General features: G+C 50.6%; 2 protein-coding genes across 3 annotated transcripts in view; both read left to right on the top strand.

Annotated features, from left to right (window-relative positions):
• Positions 1-1,180: 1,180 nt before the first annotated feature.
• LOC115063640 lies at positions 1,181-3,219 on the top strand. The gene has a single exon (XM_029536992.1). The coding sequence runs from the start codon at positions 1,238-1,240 to the stop codon at positions 2,453-2,455; it is 1,218 nt and encodes a 405-aa protein (XP_029392852.1). The 5' UTR covers positions 1,181-1,237; the 3' UTR covers positions 2,456-3,219.
• Positions 3,220-10,305: 7,086 nt separating this feature from the next.
• The window catches only part of Qsox2 (quiescin sulfhydryl oxidase 2), a 28,823-nt gene continuing 16,342 nt past the window's right edge, over positions 10,306-22,786 (top strand). Inside the window, exons 1-5 of one of the 2 annotated variants that reach the window (XM_021193764.2) lie at positions 10,306-10,654; positions 18,969-19,069; positions 21,128-21,176; positions 22,171-22,276; positions 22,499-22,589. In XM_021193764.2, the coding sequence (XP_021049423.1) occupies positions 10,345-10,654; positions 18,969-19,069; positions 21,128-21,176; positions 22,171-22,276; positions 22,499-22,589 (657 nt within the window). In that variant the 5' untranslated portion in view covers positions 10,306-10,344. The remainder of the gene's footprint in view (positions 10,655-18,968; positions 19,070-21,127; positions 21,177-22,170; positions 22,277-22,498; positions 22,590-22,786) is intronic. The other variant, XM_029536788.1, reaches the window with a different exon arrangement.

Below are 22,786 nucleotides of genomic sequence, written 5' to 3'. Positions count from 1 at the left end.
TGGCTCAAAGGCCAACAAGTCTTCACTTAGAGACTATCCAAAACTAGTCTTGGATCAAAGCAAGGCTTTTCTGACGGCATATTACCCTGCCCTGTACACTGACTGGGGTGGAATGGGGGAACCCTAGTCACCCCTCCTCCCAGGGCTGCAGGCTGAGTCTAAAACTTGAAAACAAGCCAAGTAGTGCCAGCCACCAGATCCAATAGCAGCTGCGGGGTTGTAGGCTGAGTCCAGACACACGTGACCCACCAGTAGGGAAGGAGCTGAAGCAGTCAACTGAGATTTGCCAAAGGACAAAGCACGTCGATGCCATTGCTCTTTAATGTCGTCAGCTGGAACATTCTTTTTGGGGGCTGCCCTTGCTCTCTACAGAAGTGTCACACTGCTTCTTGAATAGTCTACCATGTAGGGTGTGGTAACTGTGAGCCACTCCTTAATTCAATCCATCTCAGCAGCTCCTGTGGCCTGTGAGGCTGAAACACAGCCCGCCTGGCACCTAGACAGCCCTCCATGCCAGTCTGCTGCCATCTTGGACCTGTGTTCTGAGACTGCTTCTAGTAACCACTCAGGGTCTTCTGAAGGCCACTCAGTGGGCCCAGCAAGCAGCCTTTCCTGTTCATCTCTCCAGGAGTTTCAGAAAGTCACAGCCACTCTAGTCCAGCTTTCTGACAGTTCCACATCCCTGTCCACCATAGAAGCTGAAGATACCCTGCTGCATGCAGCTCCCAGTTGGTCTAGGGAGCTTTCTGCTCGTGATTCCTGGGAGGAACCAGGCCTGCCTGCCTTCTGTGGCCTCCACCAGGGCTTTCCTCAGCTGGAGGGGGCTCCTGGGAATGTAGGACAGGTGATCCTGCAGAGACTGGAAGGTGGCGAGGTTAGACTCCACAGTGGCTTCTCTGAGGAGGTAGCCGTAGCAGCGGGCTTAGAGCCAGACCACAGCTCCCTTCAGTCCAGCTGGCCACTGCCGTTCGCACGTGCTCCTTCTCCAAGGTCGGGGTCAGAGCTGTCAGAGTCCTCCAGCCAAATCTGGGAAGAGAAGAGTGAGAACATTGTAGAGCCTAGCCCTCGTGTTGAGCCAGACTCAGGGAGTCCCTTGCCTGCAAATGGTTCACTGGACCTGGAAGGCAGAGCAGGGGCCCACACCAGTCACATCCCCTCAGGCCCTGAGGGAGAACAAGAAGCTTCCAGAACCCCTAGGAGTCTGAGTGATGTGTCTAATACAGGGAAAACCAGGCAGATGTCCCCTGTGGCCACCTTCACAGTGTTCCCACCCCAGAGTCCATCTACCAGTGATTTGAGTCTGTCACTGTCTGTTCCTTTGGGCACATCCTCCTCTGATGGGGCAGGTCTCAGTAAAATGAACATGCCTGCTGAGGCCTCAGCTGGCTGCCAGGAGGAACCCCAGAATCCTGATAGGAGCCCGTCCACGGAGAGGAAGCCCCTACAGGCCTCACCTGGTCCTAAGGCTGCTACTGCCCTGCAGGTTTCTTCGGAGGTTAGAGCTCCCTGTGTCACAGAGGTAGCCAGTCCCTCGTGTGCAGGCGGCTTCTTGACTGAAATATTGTCTCCTGTGGACGAGGAGCTGTCTTATGGCAGTGGGGACCTTACATCCTCCATCCACAGGGTCACCCACCTCCTTCCACCTCCTCCCCCTCCCCAAGCAAAGAGTGATATCAACGAGCCCAACCTCACCTCAGCAGACTTCCCTACCCCGCCTGAGGAGGCCATGTTTTCAGGTGACTCACTGGACACCCTAGGAGAGGACACATCCATTACTGCTGAGGACATGTCCTTCTTATCTGAGGAGGCTCTGGGGGAAGCCCTTTCCCTGGGGCCTCAGGAATCAGGGCACTGGCTGGGAGCACCCGGGCAAGATGGAAGCCTGGATGACTCAAATTCAACATCTCCCTTGAGTAATTGGGTAGTCAGTGCCCCTGGGAGGTCCCCAAGACTGTCAGCTCAGGCCCTGAGTTCATCCCCAGTGGCTTGTGTGGCCAGAGAAGGTCTTCAGGTCTCAGACAGTCAAGGTGGACCCTGGGAAGGGGTACAGTGTTTTGAGAGCACAGAGCACCAGCAAGGGATAGAACACATCTTAGACAGAAGGGCAGCCACATCTTTATCCTCCTGTTCTGCACCTTCTGAAAGCTCACCCCCAGACCCAGTGCCCTTGATGCCCAGTGACCAGGCTGAGTCCCTCAAGCTCACTAGTGAGGAGGAGAAGGCAGGCCAGAGCTGCTGGACAGAGGACCAGCCCGGGCTCCAGGATCTGTTGGGCACACAGCAGCTCCCTAGGAGAGACTGGGCTTTTGACCCTGTCTCTGAAGGTGCCTGTGCTGATCTTCTAGGGACAGGAGATGCTGGGCCGGTAGATGTAGTGTCCACCCAGCTCAGCAGGAAGATTTTGTGTGATTCTCTCGCTGCAGTGTCAGGGCTGGTCCCTGAAGACAGTCCCTAGATGTGTGCTCTGAAAGATGATAGAAACTCATAGACATCTGACATGCCACTGTGTGTGTCAGTGTCTGTCTGTCTGTCTCTGCCTGCCTACCTACCTGTTTGTCTTCTTTCTGTCTGTCTGATTTGAGGGACCTGGGCTTCCCATTGTGGACTGTCACGTCTCAGCTGGCTGGCAGAATGGTCATCTGAAACAGTCAATAGTCTTGAGTTCTCACCATGCCAATCATGGGCACCATGCCAATCACGGGCTGGCTCTGTCTGAATTTCCCCTGGCAGAGTAATTCCCTGATTTTCCCACAACTTCTGTCGGGCTCTTAAAGGGCTCAAACCTCAGTGCTGGAGGCATGCCTCAAAGGCTGTGTAGGATGGTGTCCAGTGACTGACCAAGGAAAGCCCGGGAGGCTGGAGGCTCCAGCCACTACGAGATAGTGTGGTGATCAGAGAGGCCAAGGGGCGAAAGTGGCTTCAGAGGCCTCTAAGGGAAAGGTGATTAGGCTGCCGAGAGGAGCTGTCCTGGGCTTTGCCTCAGCCTGCAAATGCCCAGTGTTCACTGTATATGTGTGTGTACGCGTGTGTGCACACGTGCGTGCCATGGTCCCTGTGTGGAGGTTAGAGGACAGCTTTTGGGAGCTGGTTCTTCTGCAGTGGTTAGGCATCAAGCATGACAAGCGCTTTCACCTGCTGAACTCTATGTATCCAGGGTTTGGGTTTGGTTTTGTTTTTTGGATTTTATTTGTTTGTTTGGTTGGTTTGGTTTAATTGTTATTATTTAAAAAAAACAACATAGGTTCTGGGAATTGAATGTTGGTCCCCATACTTGCAAGGCAAGCGCTTTACCAACTGAAATATGTCTTCAGTCCCATCTGGATCTTGCTATGTCTACTGTTAGCAACAGATTGCTTGTGGCCAAGGGACATTTGTTCATCCTGTGGAGATGGAAAGCAGATGACAAAGCCTACATCTTGTTCCCGGAGTTGAGGGTCTTTCTTTGTCCTGTGATTTATTATTTTATTTTACTTTTGCTTTCATAGTATTTGCTGGGACACTGATTTTCTCAGGAAAACAGTGACAGGAGTCTCAAAAAAGTCTTGTCTCTTGTAGGCCTGGCTGACTGCCTCCTCTATTCCCTGGGGGCCTTCTGGGACAGAATGACCAGGGTGGTTATTGAACGTGTGGGCAGGTGACACAGGTGGTTCTTACAAAAAAGTGTGACCATTCTCTACAAGAACACCTTCTTCCCTCAGGACAGACATCCAGGGACTTGTTGATCCAACCACTCAGGATTTCCTGCTTAATGGTGGGAATGAGACAGCTTGCAATGCCCATGACCTCATCTAGCTCAGAGATGAGCTCACCAGGGGGCTGGGGTGCAGGATCTCACAGGGAGTGGAGTGGCCCTGGGATGGGCTCCCATTGTTAGTCCCCCAGGAGAACAGAACAATGTGGGGGCATGTATAAGGGCGAGGACAGGCCACTAAAAGCAGTGACTTCTGTCAGAGGCACCACTTTTACCTCCCTTAGCAGACTGGTATGATTGTGAGGGACAGCAGGCTACCTACCACTCACTTCTGGCTGTCCAGGAGCCACAGTGCTGTCTTGGCTGTAGCTGCTGGGTCCTGGTACCCAGGCTCAGACACTGGTAAAACCTTCTCTACCTGAGCTCCACGGAGGCTCCGTGGGCCCAGAGCAATCACATGGACTGGCTGTCTTGAGGAATTCTAGGATCTTGTGCTGGTCTCTGCCTGGATGCCTCATGCAGGCAGGAGTGTCCTTATGCATCTTACTTGTACAGTGTTCTCTTGCTGTCCCCAGGGAAGTGGCACTGTGTGTGTATGTCTATGTATGACTGGGGGTTGCTCTATAACCCAGGCTAGCTTTGAACTCTTTCTGCCTCAGCCTCGCAAGTATTGGGATTATAGACCTGAGCTGCCTTGCTCTCCAAAGGGAATGGCTTTTGACACAAACCCAGAAGGCAGTCTTTTCAGAGGCAGCAGATTTCGAAATCTGATTTTTGAATCTGGCTTGAGCAGGATGTCATGGAATGAGGATCACATACATGGTGGGAACTCCCAGAGGTTGTCTTCAGTCAGCACGTGTGTGCACATGTGTATGTATGTATGCAAGTATATACATGGGTGTGTGTACCTACTCACCTGTCCCCTGTTTGTTGACGGTGCTCAGTCTTCATCTTCTGGGTCCCATTGTTTCCCACGCACGCCTTTGCCTGTATTCACACCTCCCACCTGCCCTCTCTCCTCCCCACTCCCTTCATCTCTCAGCTTTGCTCTTGTCTTATTTTAACCCATAAAAACTATGCTTACTGCCAGGCGGTGGTGGTGCACGCTTTTAATCCCAGAGCTCAGGAGGCAGAGGCAGGCAGATCTCTGTGAGTTCAAGGCTAGCCTGGACTACAAAGAGAGTGTGTGTTCCAGGATAGCCAGAGCTATACAGGGAAACCCTGTCTGGAAAACAAAGCAAAATTATGTTTATGAATAATCTGTGCCAAGGATATTGGCTTATGCTTCATGAAAAGGCTGCGTCATAGGAGATGTGTTTAGTTTGGTGATTGTGAGAAATTACTCACATAAAAGCAGGTGAAAACTTCACACTGTAGCCTGGTAATATGTACACATTTGCCTTATATATTTTTTTTAAATTAAAAAACACTTAAATAAATAACCTTAATAAATAACTTAAATAAATAACCTAAATTTGAAGAAATTCTTTGGAAAATGATACTTTTTATACTTCTGTGTATACCAAGAGTCGCCCTCCCAGTACTGATTGAAGGGTCTGATTCTCACCACTCTATCAATACTGGATCCTCACGGGGACTCTTCTCAGATATCCTGTGGTTGCCTTGTGTCATGGAGGTCCTGCAGCTTTGGATCTGTCAGACTGGCCCCTTCATGCCGTCCAGCAGTTCATAGATGGGGTAGATGTTGGGCAGGACAACTCTAATCCCTGGATCTGGATCTGGGAGGTGGCTGGGTTGGTCACCCTGGCAGCTCTCCTGTGCTACTATCACCAGGGTGAGCTCTCCAGCACTGCCCTGCCTAGCTCACCCAATGCCACAGCTGGCAGCAGCATGGGCCCGGATGTACCCCATGGCTTCAGATGGCAGCACAGGCCACTCAGGTGAGCATGTCCCCTGTGGGAGCACAGCCCTCAGATATCCACATGTTCTGCAGCAGGACCATGGACCCAGACATGGCCCCTTGGCAGCAGCTCAGGCCAGGACGTCACCATGGCCTCACTCTGCTTGTCCTCACCACTGTCGACTCTCCACCACACACTCCATCTTTCTCATCTCTCCACCACATATTCACCCGTCGTAGTGACTGACGCCTGCAGCAGGTGCTTGGCTAGCTCTCTTCCCGCTGAGGGCCTCCTTTCTCCACGAGGGTCTTGTGGATCAAACTCAGGTCACCAGGCTTGGCAGCATGCCTCTTTACCCACTGAGCCATCTCAGCACCCCCTTTTAGGTTTTATCAGCACCTGGAGAGAGAAACTAAGACTGGGAGGGACGGGATCTCACTAAGACTACCAGGCTGCCCTTAAGCTCACTCTGACCCAAGCAACCTTGAACTTTGAGTCTTCCTTTCTTAATCCTGAGTAGCACAGGGCCACACTACAGTGCTCAGCTACCTTACATTTTAACACTCTATCCAGTGTTGGGGTGGAATGTGCCTTCAGCACTGAATCCCCCACCCTAGCCCATCTAATCGCTTTTTAAAACTTTAAAAGGGTTTTGTGTGTGTGTGTGTGTGTGTGTGTGTGTGTGTGTATGCCTGTTTTGCCTTCATGTATGTATGTGCACCATGAATGTGCCTTGGTGCCTGTAGAGGTCAGAAAAGGGTGTTGAATCCCTGGAACAAACAGCTGTGAGCTACCATGTGGTTGCTGGGAATCAAATCCCAGTCCTCTGCCAGGGCAGCGAGTGCTCCTCACTGCTGAGCCATCTCTCCAGCCTCTTCTAGTCAAGTTTTATTCACATAATTTACATACCATGAAGTTTTCTTTTAAAAAATGCACATATTAGCTGAGCATAATGGTGCCTGCCTTTAATCCCAGCACTGGGGAGGCAGAGGTGGGTGGATCTATGTGAGTTCAAGGCCAGCCTGCCTGGTCTATCGAGCTAGTTTCAGGACAACCAGAGCTACACAGAGAAACCCTGACTTGGAAAAAAATGTACATATTAGTGATTTTTTTAAGTATATTCAAAAAAATGTGCAACTAGTTACTTTTTGAATAAGAGGATCCATATGGGTATGGATTCCTGACAGATGAGCATCTTGCTAGCCTTGGAGACATGTGAGTCCAGGGCTGATCTATCCAGGTATTGGCTTTTCCCACTTATGCTTGAATGCACAGAAGTATGGATCTCCTCTGGCTAGCTTATGGCCCCTGGGAAACCCAGATTTAACAACACAAGGAATGGGAAACCCCCCTGGGGCCAGGTCACCATATTTATCCTGCCTCTGCTGCCTGCTTTGGTGCTGGTTCCCAGGCCACTTACAATTCCTTTGTGCCCTTGCTGTGGAGTAGGCTACCTTCCCACCAGCCCCTTGCAGACCCACAGTCTAACTTGCCTCAGGGGCATCCCAGTCTCTTAGCTCCAGAGGACTGCTCAGGAAGCCAAAGGCGGCTCCAGGGATCTGCCAGCTAATAGCCTGCACCAAGTTTCCTGGCCCACCCAGAGCACAGAAGAGATTTGGCTCAGTCAGGGAAAATGAAGTCTTCGGTGTATATAATTTCAAGACACATTTCTGACCTATGGCTTTCCTATTGCCTGCCCTCTGGTTCTGGAATGAATTAATCTGTAATTTTTTAAAACTTTTTTTCCTTTTCTATTCGTTGATAACTCCATTGGATTTGTGAGGCTGAATGAGAGAAATTATGCATTTTACACACACGTTTGGCATGACAATAAATATCCCCCATCAGAACATTGCAAAATTGCCTCAAGTTCCACAACACACCTCCCTTGCCCCCGCCCAGTCTATTTCATGGGGATTGGTGTTGAAATCTGGGCACAGTAGGGCTACACACACAGTACAGTCAGGATTTCCCCAGACCCGCCTTCCCTGACTACAGAGCAGGTGCAGCATGCCTTAGCCTTGGCACAGTGTCCTTGAAGGGAAGCTGGCAATGGGAAACTAATGAGAATCAGGCCAAGCTGTCTGAAGATAGGCTGTAGCTGCAGGAGCCATGTTGTAAAATTGCTCTTGTGGGCAGAGAGAAAGCGTATCTGCAGAAAGTGCTGGACACATTTTATTTGTCCATGTGTTTAAACAGAGTGTTTTGGCATTCAAACATATTGACCCTAGTAAGGCTTCAGTCCCAGGTCCCTCCCTCCAAGGTCTCAGGCTGTACCCGCCCTGGTTCTGATTCCTCATAACTACTTGGACCAATAAATCTTGACATGAGCCTCAGGAGAAGTTATTATTTTTCATAGAAAATAGTTATTTCTCAGGTAAAGCACACTTTTGATCTTCCTGTGACCTGTCTCTGTCAGTGCTTTGCAAACCAGTCTCTTTAGACCATGCTTTCAGCCTTCCACATGCCAAACTGTCACATGAATTTCCCAAGTCCCTGGGGCCCCATGCCCTCCTGCTGTACCGTGACAGCCACTCTCATAAAACATATACAAAGGCCACTGGGGCTTTTACAGATGGTTGAGAGCCATAAACTCCCTGGAAAGTGTATTCTCATCTCGTCTGCTGTCTGAGCCCTGCCCCAGGACTGGCTGCATGGGCTGGGGTTACAGTGGACTTGTCATCAGTGAGACACAGTCAGCAGTAGACATAGCTCATGTAGTCCCCAGCAACCTGCTCAGTCTCCTCAACCTTCAAGGATCTCCAACCAGGTGACAGCAGATCCTTGACTTTGCCACAGATAAGAATTTCAGAACGGGCCAGATGGTAGTGGAGTCAGAGTTCATTAGGAAGAAAGCAACAAAAACTTCAGCATAGTAGTTAATAGAGAGATGCTGAGAGAAAAAACAGGGCACACCCAGTCCTGGGTGTTGACTTCTCAAAGGAGAGTCATATCTAAGTGGCTTTGAAATAGCCATGTATAGGCTTTCAGAGGCTACTATCAGAGTTTCTTGCTCTACAGATATCTAAGGGACTCTCCCCTCCTCTTTCTTGGTTCCCCTTTCCAATAAGTGAGCTTATAGGATGGTTTTGAAGCCATCTTGGATGGAATTACAATCTGGTAAAATAACAACCTTGGGCCACAAGGAGTTTAAGGAACTTCTTTTCCTGTAAATGAGTTCCTTGTGAAATTCCTAGAAACCTGCAGGTTTAGATAGAAAAGAAGCAAACATGGCTTGATGCTACTTTAACATCCTTATTTAAAAATGTTGTCTCTGTGTCAGCAAACGTTAACTGCATTGGTGTTCTCGACTATCAGCTAGAGACAAGCGTCAGCCAGTCTCCAGACTCTCTCATATCCCCAGAAGTTTCCTTGTGCGTCCTGCCTCAGTCTTTCTTGCCTTCTGTGTAGAGCTGGGACCTGCAGATCAAGCTGTCCTGTCCCAGGCTGGCCTTGTCCAGATCCTTTCCACACAGGAATCAAGAAACCAGCCCCACTCTCATGACTGCCTCCCCCACCCCATCCCCAGGCAGCTTCCCTGTCAGTCTCTCTGGTCCCTTGTCCTGCTTATTCACCCTCTGGTGACCATTAAAAACCAAACAGCTTCTCTGTATGTGTCTCCCAACCATGTCTCCCTGTCGCAGGATACTTGATCACAATGTGAACCCCAGATTCTGTTATTTACTGGGAATAAAACCGGTTTCTAGTTGTGGGGTGGCTCAGCCCTTAGCACACACCTTTAATCCATGAGCTTTCTGTTTATTGTAAACAGGATTAAATAGGTCAAGAGGAAGAACAAGAGACCAGTTGACAGGAAGTGAAGGTAGGAAAAACCGTACAGTGTAAAGGGAGAGCAGGTAGACGTATAGAGAGACACACAGGAAGGAGAAGCGATTATACCTTCTCTCTAGTGTGTGGAGAAAGCAGAACATTAGCATAGGAAAGTAGACTGAGTGATTGGAGAAGCCAGACATGGTGGTGCACATCTGTAATCCCAGTCCAGGGAGACAGGGGGACAGACTCAGCCACATAGTGAACTCCATGCCAGCCTTAGAACCCTGTCTAAAAAAGAAGAGTCAGGTCTACCTCTCCTTTCTACCATCTTAGCAGGAAGCCAGCCAACTTTACCAGGTGGTTCTACTGTAACTTGTGGGTTATAAAAAGGGCAAGGGATCATCGTGGATGTTTGAAGTTGACAGGTAAGATCATAGGTTGCATGTAAAATCTAGGATGCATGTTACATAAGAAATACAGGCATATAGCAAACGGTTTTTCGACCTGTTTTGTCCTATTAAATCTGCATTTCAGACTGAAAATCTTGGCCTGGTGTTTACTCAACATTCAACATGGCACGGGCTATTACCCCTTGCTAAATCTGGCTACTTAGGCCCAGGCCTTTCGCTTGGTGAAAATTGCTTGCGGTTTTAAGATTTTTAAGATTTTAAGATTTTTTTTTTTTAAGCTTGGGATAGGGCCAACAACGACCCGAGGGCAGGGGCGGGGCCAGGAGCACAGGGGCGGAGCAGGCCTAAGGAATGAGGCGGGGCCTACATCCTGGGGCGGGAACAAGGCACGGGGGGCGGAGCAAAAAAGCGAGCTGGGCGGGACCTGGAATGACCAGTGCTCGGGAGGGGTCGCATTACGAGGGCGGGGCGAGAAGAGCGAAGGGTGGTGCCTGGGAGGATTAGCGGATTCGGGGGCGGGGCTAGCGCCCGGGGCGGGACCGGCGCGCGCAAGCACGTGACGGCGGTTGCCAGGGTGAAAGGTCAACGCGCCGGCGGCACTCCCAACATGGCTGCCGCCCGGGCTGTGGCGCGCGGTCCGGGAGCCGACGCGCGGCAGCCACGGTCCCTGCGAGCCGCGCGGCTGCCGCGGCTGCTCTTCCTGCTGGCGGTGGTGGTGGCAGTGGGGCCCCGGGAGGGTGGCGGGGCGCGGCTGTACCGCGAGGGCTTGGACGCCGTGTGGTTGCTGGACAGCGGCAGCGTGCGGTCGGCCACGGGCAACAGCTCAGCCGCGTGGCTGGTGCAGTTCCACTCGTCGTGGTGCGGCCACTGCATCGGCTACGCGCCCACCTGGCGAGCGCTGGCGGCGGACGTGCGAGGTGAGGGCCGATGGCTTTCCTGAGGTCGCCAGCTCAGAACACCGACTTCAGCATGTCCCCAACCACTTACCCTAGCCATTACCCGAGCGGTTTGACTTTCCCCAGCCCCAGCCATCGCATTTCAGAGCCTACCCTCTCCACGCAGGAAGGTCCCCATGCCTGTCAAACCTCAGCCTCGTTTGCCAGGGAGCCGGCCTACGGTGGGCACTGAGCCGAGAAACACCCACTCTGGGGACTGCTCTGCAGCAGCCGAAAGTTTACAAAGCGTCTTCTTGCTGGGCTTCCGGTTCACTGACCATAGCTTTCAGGAGATCTTCCCGTATGTGTTTAGTTACTCACCTTTGCAGACCCCTTGGAGCAGCTCCTGTAAGTGGGATTTAAGTGGCCTTCCCAGCGCTGTCTTAGGTTCGACTTCACTGGCTTACAACTGTTGAACTAACCTCTAATTACAGGTCTCTCAGGGCAAGACAACAAATTGTTGCTCTTCTTCCTGCGCCTTTGGTTTTAGGTCTGTGTTGAACACTGCTGTGTTCTGAAACAGATTTGCAAAGAAGCCCTTTTTCCAAGTACGCAATTGCAAAGGACTATTTTAAAATGTTTACCTTCCCTTTCCTCATTGTTGGAGCACTTTGACTTATATTTTTTTATTTTTCTCCAACAGTTTCGTGATGTTGTTCAGCCTGGCCTTGCATCTACTGACCTCTGCTTTGGCCCTTATGTAGAATCTAATGACATTGTTCTCTTAGGTCTTGAGTTTTCTTTTTCTTTCTTCCTAATACTTATTTTGTTTTGAATTATATGGGCATGGGTGTGTGCAGGTGGGTTCAGTTTCCCTTGGAGGCCAGAGGTTTTGGATTCCCTGAAGCTGGATTCAGAGGTGGAGGGGAGCGGTGTTAAGTGCTGGGAATAGAACTCGGGACTGAAAGAGCAGTATGTGCAGTTTTGTTTGTTCCTTTGCCTCTTTATTTATGGGTTTTCAAGCCAGGGATTCTTTGTGTAGCCTTGGCTGTCCTAGAACTCACTCTATAGACCAGGTTGGCCTTGAACTCAGAAAGATCTGCTTGCTTCTGCCTTCCGAGGGCTGGCATTAAAGGCGAGCACTGACAGCACCCTGATGCAGTCTGTGCTTTTAACCTCTGAGCCATCTCAGTTTCCTTAAGTCCTTGGCAAGCAGTAGCTAACTGAGACAAGACATTGAAAAGACAGTTTGTACACTGGTTCTTGTGTTTTGTTGTTGTTGTTGTTGTTGTTGTTGTTGTTTGCCATTCAGTAGGGGAGAGGATTTTCCATCTCTTGATGCTTGTTGGTGGACCTGCAGGTGACTCTGGCAAGTCTTGTTGGCAGCTTTTTCGCTTCTATCAGTTCTGGCTTTCAATCTGGTAACTAACTTGTATAAGCCACATCACGTGTTATAAGCTGGCTCTTCTGTAACCAAACCAACAGAGCATGCTGCAGTTGTCCCCAGAATTTGAAAGGGACAGTTCCAAAAGTGCCACAGTAAAAGTCCACAGCTAATGCTGTGGTTGACTTAATGAACTGCGGTTGTCTTTAGAGAGTGGCCGGTGCCTAGAAGATGGGGCAAGGTGTGGTGAAGGTGAAGGCTGACTGGCAGGAGCCTGTCTATGAGGGCCTGAGGAGGGGGCGGGTGCTGAGGGCAGGACTGCCTGAGTCAGGGGGAGGCTCCGGAAGCAAGGCACCTGAGGAGTCCCAGCCTAGGCTGCTGGGTGGATCCTAACATCTGGAGGTGTCTGGTCACCTGATGTAAGGGATCCTGCCTAACTGCCAGACACCTACAGAAGTGATGACATCCCATGTGATGCCTGCGGTGTTGGAAGTGTAAGGACAACTTCCTTAGGAAGCTCCTGACTCTCACTCCAGTCCTCCTGTGATACTGACCTCAGTCCCTTCCGGGCCTTGGCCTGTAGACGTCTGTGTAGAAGATGGAAAGCACTAACCCTTCCGCCTGGCCTCCACTTGGCTATGCGTCCTGCCGGCTTCCTGCCTGGGTGATCGAACAGGACAGAGGGTGCTTAGGGGTAATCAGTCACCTGTGAGTTGGACATGCAGGCCTTGTATTGGGTCCTCCCCAGGAGTTTCTTCGTGCCTCCATGAAATAGGACCTACTGGCTTCTCCTAGCCCCCACCTGAGTCTCTGGTTGGACTGGCTGTGTCGCCGGGGTTGACAGCTAGGAAGTGGCTTATGCTTGTCTTACTGCTCCTTCATCTTTTCTAATTGAGTGAGCAGCTGGAAGGTCGTGGGGGTGGGGGGATCCCCAGCTGGTGTCTTTGGCAGCTGGGAGGTCTGGAGGGAGGGAGGGCGTCCTCAATCTTGTGTCTTAGGTTGAGGACACCTGCCACTTCCTCAAAAACTTAGGGTGAAGTTTCTTTGTCTCTTCACTGACTTTGCCGAGAAATAGCGGTTTTCCTTATTCGAGATAGGCTAACAAAAGATGTACTGTTCAGTGGATCCAAAGGCCATTCTAGTATTTATATGGCTCTGGCTTGGGCCTTTCTTATCTTAAATATTTCCCAGAACAAACCCTGCTCTGTTGAAATCAGTTATCTCAAACTGTCATGTTTAGCATAATCGTGAGTTGGCAGTTGACACCTGCACTTACTCTCCTGGGCACTGAAGGATTTCTGTAGAGACCTAGGAGAACAAGAGTGTGACCTGAAGCCTGTGTACCTCAGCTCTTGGTGACCTCGGGGCTCTTTCTCTCCCCTTCAGTCCTCTGTGGAGAGAGAACGCATCCGTGGTTGCCCCTAAAGTTCTTGGTGAAGGACTTGAAAGGAGACCTGGCAGGTACTCACCACAGCATCTAGAATGTGTCTAGAACTGTCTGGCAAGGAGGTGTTTAGTCTCCGACATTGCAGGTAATGGTACCAGGTGACAGACAACCCAGGTGATTCCAGAGCCCCTTTGGCTCACTTCCTGTGTCCCTCCAGAGGACCTTGTGAATTGAGAGTAGGAGATGTTGGACAGGTGGCTAGGCACAGAGTGTGTTATCTACAGGCGGAGAACACAGGTGGGTGTTCTGTCGTTGCTGCCAGCAGTAGTGAAGCCTTTATGCCTTCCCCTCAGTCCCTCGGTTCCCATGGTGTCTGCTGCCTTCTGCTTGCACAGGCTATTGAAGATGACTGCTTAGTATTTGCAGGGTACTCATTATTCATGAGAACAGGCAGAGAGGGACACTGGGGACAGCAATTGCTGAGGAGTATGGCAGAGCCCAGAGTCCTGAAAACTGCAGATGGCAGTAACTCTTAACACAAGGGTATAAAAAGTAAGGACCGCTTAGAGAACAGTGGGGTCGCTGGTCCCGTAGCCAGGGCCCTGGCTGGTAGTGAGGAGATAGAAGATAGCAGTGTCTTCCAAGGTCGGCTCTGGAGCTTTGCAGGCCATCTCAGGAGCGATGCTTACCCTTTAGGATTCTTTGCACATTTTCAGCAAGTAGAGGGAGAAAGGATTTGCTGTGTAGCCCAGTCTTGTTTTCAAAGCTGGAATCCTTTTGCGTCTGCTTTTTGATGTTGGGGTTACAGGTGTGCACTACCTTACCCAACTGTGTAGATAGATTTGGGCCAAAGTTTGCCTAAAGCCAGAATGAGGAAGAATCCTTAGCAGGAGGCTTTTGTGACCTATGGGTTTCAGGGTGTGACGGTGTTCCCGGCCTGGCCAGCTTTCCCCTTTCAACTGCTTTCCTCCTCAGCCACAGTGGGCCTCAGGTCCTTTGATCTCACACTGGTTACCACCGCACAGGAGCTGATGATCATTTCTCACTAGCCCTAGCTAAGGTGGTGTGACCTTCTGGTACCCAGTCAGTAGAGATGGGTGGGTTGGCACTAAGAGAGCTCTGTCCTAGCTACCTCCTACCCTGGAGGACTCATGTTCTGTCCCTCCAGTGTTCCTTGATGACACGGGTTCCCTCCGTGAGAGTCTGCTTTGTGTGTGTGTGTGTGTGTGTGTGTGTGTGTTTGTTTTTTTTTGTTTCCTGGAACTAGCTCTGTAGACCAGGCTGGTCTTGAACTCAGAAATCCTCCTGCCTCTGCCTCCTAAGTGCTGGGATTAAAGGTGTACACCACCACTGCCTGGTATAAAATACTGTTAACTGCTGAGCCATCTCTCCAGACCTGAGAGTCTGCTTTTAATGCTTTGGAAATTATACTTTGATGCTACAGGGAAGACTCATGGTCAGGATTCCATCAGTGGCAAATGACCTTGTTAACAAATATACCTGAAAAGGGCAAGCTCCATGCCCCTCCACTGCTCCTGTCAGAGCCGCAGCGATGTTCTCTTTCTACCACCTTGTGCAGGCCTCAGACCGCTGAGACACTGTGGACAAGCCAGGGCTCTCTCCTTCTCAAGCCAGCGGGTGCCTCATATGGGATCAGAGGGCAGGCTCTACCTGTGAAGTGATTGCTGTGAGGCTGAAGGAGGAGAGCCAGTGCTGTCGCCACCGTACTTGTATGAGGCACTTGGAGCTGAGGGCGACAGGACATTTCAGAAGAGATGCTGGGATAGTCAGCAGAAGATATCACAGAGACAGGACTCAGGGCAGGCCAGGCCAGAAGTGGACAGGCACCGTGACAGTGTGGAAAGGAGGACTTACTCCCGGCCCTTGCACATACACGGTGTCTGATAGAATCTGTACTCATCAGGCCTGCTCCTCTGACTCTCTTGAGGGCAGAGGGCATTGTTGGGGAAAAGGGGGGGGGACTGTAATTAGGAAGTGTTCTGTAGATGCTCATATGCTAGGACCTATCGTGGCCCTAGGGAGGTCTCCGCCGTGCTTACCCAGCCCAGGCATGCTGCTGTCCCGGAACAGCCTACAGCTCTCCCTGGCTGATGACTGTTGTTCTGTTCACTGTCCTCAACTTTAGCTTCATGCATGTGGGGTGTGGATGTTTTAAGTGGTATCCCCTCAGGGACCTGGAGGGAGACAGGAAACAACGCAGCCAAGGGGGCAGAGTGGGAGTCCAGGCAGGAGGCCCAGGCCCAGGATGAATGAGAGATCTGAAGGAGTGCTATGTGACCGTGGGGACCTGTGAGGCCTTTTGTGAGCTCCTGCTGGCTGCATGGGCTGTACTAACTTGTTCTCAGGAGCGCAGCTGAGCTAAGACTTTGCTTCCACCGTGGTAGGGTGACTCACTGTCTGCACCTTGCTGACTTGGCTGAGCCAGGTGCTAAATGAGCGTTCAGAAACATCAGCTTCTCCACACTGCCACCTTCTTGTCTCTGCCCTGGTATCGGTGTCAGCAGAGTTGGTCTGGGATCCCCTCTTCCTCCCTCATCAAATGGGGACTAGAGTTCGGTGTCCTCGTGTGCATCGCTAGGAGGTTGCTCATGTATGGAGGGACAGTGCCCTACCATGGGTGGGCTGGACTCTGGGATCAGCATGGAGACCTTGCTCTGATGGAGATCCAGGGTGAAGTTGTCAGTCAGCACTGCTCCCACCCTCATGGAATAGGCTCTCAGGGCCTTCAGCCTTTCGGACGGAGGCCAAGTCATGTCAGGGTACTTGTGTGTTCAGTCTCTGCTGCTGGGCTACATTCAGGGGTTATTGCAAGGCTCTGTGACCTTAGCAGTCCGGAGGCTGAGGCCAGGAGCATTGCAAGGTCAACACCAGCCTAGACTACATAGCCCGAGCCTATCTCAGGCCAAACACACAAAGCAAATAAACAGACAGACTACAAAGCTGGCTCTGGTTTGTCTTGCTGAGCACCGTGCCCTTCAGGATTCCTGGGAACCCTCTTTTCTTGTGTCTTACGTTGGAGTGGGCTTCTGCTACAGATTCCAGAACGCAGACTCTGAGAAATGCCAAGCTAGTGCCCAACGCCAGCAAGCAACTGCACAGTGCTAGGACCAACCCTGGGATCTTCTCTACCACTGAGCCACCCAGCCCTACACTCAATTCTGAGTATGCATGCTTAACAAAAATGAGAGAAACAAAACAGGACCAGACCCACCACGCAGACCCAGGCGCACCCGCCCAGCTTCGACAGGACCGGACCCACCATGCAGACCCAGGCGCACCCGCCCAGCTTCGGGCAGTCTGGGTATTGTAGGAAGCAGGAGACTGGCTCCTTCGCTTCCCTCTGGCTCTGGAGTTTTCACTGTTGCACACCCAGGAGACGGAGTCCTGTATTTTGCTCTTGGAGTTTTCACTGTTACAAGCTTTTCTGCACAAGGGGCTTTTCTAGAGATGGAAGGAAAGTGTGGGTGGAAATATCCAGTGAGCAGAGTGAATTGGTTGGATCTGAGTCACATCAGGGTGGCAGGATGAGGTGCTGGGCCAGATGCAGAGCGTGAGTCTGCCCTTGGAGCACCTTCGGCCTCAGAGCCTTCTGTGCCGTCTGCCTCTAATTTGATGGGAGGATTAACTGTTCTTCCTCAATTCTGCGCTGTTGGAGACCAGCTCCAGAAAGCTGTGCTGTGACTCAGGAATACTGGCAGGGTTTTTTTCTATGCTTTTAAAGTGTCCTTGGGACAGAGCTGGTTTTGTGTAGCTGGCAATATTTGATTACTATTTATGAATAACCTATTCTTGTTTCTTACTCTCAATGAAAGAGGGGAAAGGTGTATACTTTAAGTGAGGGTGGTATGTAGGACACTGGGGTGGTTCACATAGAAGGCAGTCACTGAACTCTGGCACCTGGTCTCTGTACGTGTCCTCTGACATTGCTCCCTCTATCCTGGCTAATCCCCGAATGCAGTCTCTGAGGTTTTGGAGTATCACTTGTTCTTGTAGGAATGGTTTCATGTGCCTTTCAGGTAGGTTTCTGGAGGAAACAGAATAGCATTTGCCAAGCACACCAGTAACCCATTGCATGAGCTCCTGCCAGAAATCAAGCAGCTTTCAGACAGGGCTTATGCAGGCTCACCCAGTGGCTCTTCTGTCTGTCCTCATGCCTGCCTACTTGTGAGTATTTATTACCCCTGCCCAGAGTGTATACGTCTGAGCTATGCTGTGCTGCTGATCGTGCAGAGACCTCCAGGCAAGCCCACCACTTCTTGGGCCTGGGCTTGGGCCTGGACAGAACTGCAGGGAGTCCCTGGCAGTGTAAATAATGGTGTAATTTTAACCCTGGAAAAAGAAGAGTGTACGTCTCTTACCCCCGCAGTTACCTAAAGGGTGCATTTGACGCTGGTGACCAGAGGGAAGACAGGAGAAAGCCAGGCACTAATCTCTGGATTGCCAGGAACAGCTTTCCTTGCAAAGTGTCCCTTCCCTGGGTGAGAGGCAAGAAGAGGCTCCAGCCCTGACCTAATGTGTATTTATTATAATAATTACAGAGGTGCTGAGTCCTCTCATGCCCCTGCAGAAGCACACTTCACCTCCCCTACACTAAGGGGTTTTTTTGTGTTGCCCTGACTGTCCTGGAACTCTCTATAGACCAGGCTAGCCTCAAACTGAAGAGATCTGCCTTCCTCTCCTCTGCAGTGCTAGAGTAAAGGCGTGTACCACTATGAAGCATTACTATACTTCACTTAAGAGGAATCCCAGCAAAAGAACCTGATACAAATCTCTGCCTGTGCCACTTTTAGGAGAACTCAAGGTGGAATGGGAGGAGGTGTTCCAGCTGTGTGCCTAGTGGCATTAAGAACACTTGCCAGCTATTTGCTGTGGCTGTGGCAGTGTGTTGGACTAAAAAAGAGAGGGAGACTTGTGACCATGCTTTTGGATCTGGAGTTTGTGATCTGAGTTCTAGAACTGGAAGGGATTTGGATAAATCATTTTGCACAAGAGCTGACAATTACTGACACAGACACAGTGCACATGTAGGGAGTTGATTTGCCTTTTCTGGTGTTATGCACATGTGCATTTGTTGGCATTCCCAATAAAAGCATTGAAGGTAAGAAGGGACATCTGAGACTGCTCCTCTCTGCAACAATGGCATGCGCATCCCTTGGTGCTTCAGTTCAGACCACTAGCCTAATCTGAAAAATAGGCACAATGCTGGACCCACCAGGTCCATCTGATTGCCGCATGCTCTACTTGGTGTCTCTTGTAGTGTCCATTACTGGCTGCAGACAGTGCATCTGGTTTCTGCACTTCCACCCATCAGGTATCTTTTAATAGGAGAGTACGGCTTGGCAAGCGGCTGGATGATTGTAAATTCAGCAAAGATCTATTTTCTCGGTGAACAGACACCTAGCTTTGACTAAGTTACTCTGCTTTCCCAGCTCAGCACAGAGCCATGAACAACATAGAGAGGTGCGGAGTGGTTCCGCTGGGCAGCTGGTGCTTGTGCGGATGCTGCCTAGGATGGAGGGCTCGGTGTTGGCAATCCTGCTCAAGGTCCCATTTTTGCCTTGTAGACTGGGCTGCTGCCATCCGTGTCGCTGCTCTGGACTGTGCAGAAGAAAAGAACCAGGATGTGTGCCGCACATATGACATCCACTTCTACCCTACCTTTAGGGTGAGCCCCAGCAACCTTGACCCCTGCTCCAGTCCTGCCTTTTTCACAAGGAGTTTATTAGGCAGGATCCATGTACCAATAACTAGGTCAGCCTTTCTGCCCTGACGTCTGAAGACTTGGTGGGGATTTGCATCCCCAGCATGTTGCCCATTGGTTCCTCAGCCCGAGAAGGCTCTGGTCAGACCCAGGTACAGTATGAAGCCCTTGCCGCACAGAAGCCTGCTGGGAGTATCCCTGTGGGGTAGCATGCTGCTGGCCCTACTGTTACTAGCAGAAAGTACTAGCAGCTTGAAGTGGCTCTTCCAGTACCCTGCTGCCTGGGCTGCAGTTGACTCAGCTGGCAGACTTGTACATGTTTCTTCCACTAGGGGGCAGAGGAACTACCTGAGACCCTGCTGAAGGTCCGCTGTTCAGTGTGTGCATGAATTTGTGCCCACATGCTTGCATTTGAACGTCACGCACTCATGGGCATCTCCAAAACTATGTAGCACCTTTGACTTTTTTTTCTTCCTCCTTCTCTTTCTTTCTTTTTTTCCTTCCTTCCTTCCTTCCTTCCTTCCTTCCTTCCTTCCTTCCTTCCTTCCTCTTCTTCCTCCCCCTCCCTTCCCTCCTCCTCCTCCTTCTCCTTTTCTTTTTTTTTTTTTTTTTTTTTTTTTTGAGACAGGGTTTCTCTGTGTAGTCCTGGCTGTCCTGCAACTCACTTTGTAGACCAGGCTGGCCTCAAACTCAGAGACCTATCTGCCTCTGGCTCCTGAGTGCTAGGATTAAAGGCCTAACTTGGAGGTAATTTCTGAAGAGCCTGTGACTGCAGTTCTGTACCTCTATTCTGTTAACACTGCACTCTCAGAGTCAACCCCCCCCCCCCCGTCCATCCCCAGCACAGTGATGCCCCTGTTTTTCCCCACCCTTCTATTGACTGGGCTTTGGTACTGTGATGCTCAGTGTGGTACCAGCCCCAGGAACCTCATAGGGTGTTGTTGCTTGTTTTCTTGTTTTCTGGCCTTTGGCTGAAAACAACAAGTGTCACATGTTGGCTGTTAACTTCATGCCCTCCATTAAACAGTGCTGTATGGCTGGGCAGTGGTGGCGCACGCCTTTAATCCCAGCACATGGGAGGCAGAGGCAGGTGGATCTCTGAGTTCAAGGCCAGCCTGGTCGACAGAGTGAGTTCCAGGACAGCCAGGCCTATACAGAGAAACCCTGTTGCAAAGGAACCAACAAAAATCCAGTGCTGTATGTAAATGTCTGGGCCTTCTTTCTTATACTTCATATGACTGCCAAGATTTGCCCATGTTGCTGAGCACCGCTGTGGGTCTGGCAGTGCGGTAATATCTCATTCATGTGGTAACCCTCTCTGCTGTGTTGGGCCATCTTCTGGCTTTTAATACGTGGGTTAATATTGCCATAAGGGTTCCCTCAACCTGTGACAGGAGTCTGGGAAAAAGTCCCGAGGACCTAGTAGGACCCCTTCCACAACATAACACATCTGTCCGTGGTTCAGGGCAAAGGGCCTGTGCTCTCTGTTTGCCTAGTGACAAGCACATCTGTGTTTTTATTCTTGGAGGACTGTTAAGATGTCTGTCTGTCTTCCTCTTGACTGTTTCTGCTTCCCCCTTGGAAATCCAGGGAGTCCTCTGAGTATCCTACTCAGCACTTGCCTCCTTTTGGCCTATGTTGGGAATACTCCCTATCCTTAACTGTTATTGATGTGCTTCTGATGGGGCAGTTCTGGTCAGAACCTCTTGTCTTCTCAGAGGCTCTGGATAACTCCTCTCATCCCTGGAACCTGTGCTGTCAAAACTTCAAGGGACACCACCTTTGTAAAGAACCAGCCCTAGTGAGCTGTCTTGCTTCTGACCCTGTTGGGTTAGATGTGATGTAGTGGAACCCAGTTTGTGTTTAGCACACAGCTGCAGGAACACTCGTGTCCATAGAGGCATGGAACTTTGGGAGGGACCTGACCAGAGCTTCTGGTTGAGGCGGTGGCCATCTCATTTAAGTGTTAAACATATCACAACTCCCCTGAGCTCACTCTTACTTGTTTGTGTTCTCCTTTAGTATTTTAAAGCATTTACAAAGGAGTTTACAACTGGAGAAAATTTTAAAGGTAAGGACATGCAGATTCTATTTTAACCCTTTAGACTGACTCACTCAACTTGATAAAGTGAATGTGGCCTCAGAAGATGGAGCCCAGGGCCTCCTCCATTCAGTCAGCTTGTCTGCACTGGTGTTGCCTTACTTCTCCGAAAAAGTTAAACCTTAATAGTTTGGATGAGAATAAGGGTTTTTTTTTGTTTGTTTGTTTGTTTTTAGTCTTTAAAAAATTGTATGTGTGTGTGCATGTGTACCCACCTGCCTCTGTCTGTCTGTCCTGAGAGGCCAGGGGTCCCTGAAACTGGAGTTATAGGAGGCTTTGGACAATCTGACATAGGTGCTAGGAACTAAATTCAGACCTCTGGAAGAGCACTCCATGCTCTTATCCACTGAGCCGGCTCTCCAGCCACAGGAAATTCTTTATTGTGTGCTTTGACCTTCTTGGGAAATGTGGAAGTACATTTTTTCTTATAATCTTTATGAAGCCTGTCCTCTGGCTATCTCATGCCCGTGTATCCTTCATTCTGCTCACTTGGCGCCTCCCAGTCTCCCCACTCTTCCCTGCAGGTCCTCTCTCCCCTTCATGTGGTAACAGTCTGATTGAAAAAGTACCTGGTGGAGTGTGTATTCACGGCAAGTGTGTACATGTGTTTCTATGTGTGGGCCTGGCCAGGTGAGAAATGGTTCACAGGTGGTCCCCCGGGTGACACCTGGCATTGCTGGCATCAGGAGTCATTTGCCTGTGTTAGCAGTGTACATGGAGTTAGCTGGTGCACCTGGCCACCTCTCACCACCACGTGTGTGAGATTTGTCACTTTGCCTTGTGTCCTGTGACCTATTATCTGCTCTCAGCTGTGTGGTTTCCCACTGTATGCATCTGTTGTGACAGGATGTAGCCTGTCAGTGAGCAGCAGTGCACCCAGGGTTGTCCTTGGCTCTGGGCTTGGGACGACTGCTTAGGCACAGGCGCCTGGAGCCACGGCCATGACCCGGGTTTTCTTGTGTAGGATCTGACAGGGAACTGCGGACAGTCAGGCAGACAATGATCGACTTCCTGCAGAACCACACTGAGGGCACCTGGCCTCCTGCATGCCCACCCCTGGACCCTATTCAGTGAGTAGCTGCATTGAAAGGTGGCCTGTGGGGCCCAGAGCATTGTGATAGTAGCACGTGGCAAGTGGGCAGCCCTGGTCCATCCCTCTTCCCAAGTTGCCTGGTGCAGATTGGGCATGGTTTTTAAAATGTCAGTGTGTATAGTGACTGGGGTACTGGCATGCTGTAACAGCTTATATCCATAGAGAGGAGAGCACTGAAGGTTTTTCTTTCTTCTGACAGGTCCAGTGACATCCTTTCCTTTATGGATAGCCACAGTGGCCAATACCATGCTATTGTGTTTGAAAGCAATGGTTCTTATGTTGGACGAGAGGTACTGTGTCTCATGTACTTTGGGACTACAGCTGGGGTGGCTGGGGTGGACTGTGGTTAGTGCATTGATAGCAACAACCTTGAGCATTGAGCTGTCATTTCAGAGATCTAAGGAAGCAGTCTATGTTTAGCAAAAAAGAAAGGAAGGAAGGAAGGAAGGAAGGAAGGAAGGAAGGAAGGAAGGAAGGAAGGAAGGAA

Source organism: Mus pahari, chromosome 3 (genome assembly GCF_900095145.1).
Source record: "Mus pahari chromosome 3, PAHARI_EIJ_v1.1, whole genome shotgun sequence".
Lineage (NCBI taxonomy): Eukaryota > Metazoa > Chordata > Mammalia > Rodentia > Muridae > Mus > Mus pahari.
This window is presented reverse-complemented; position numbering and strand designations above follow the sequence as displayed.

Excerpts from the sequence above, each read along its gene's own strand:
- LOC115063640 (XM_029536992.1), top strand. The coding sequence starts at position 1,238 with ATGTCCCCTGTGGCCACCTTCACAGTGTTCCCACCCCAGAGTCCATCT.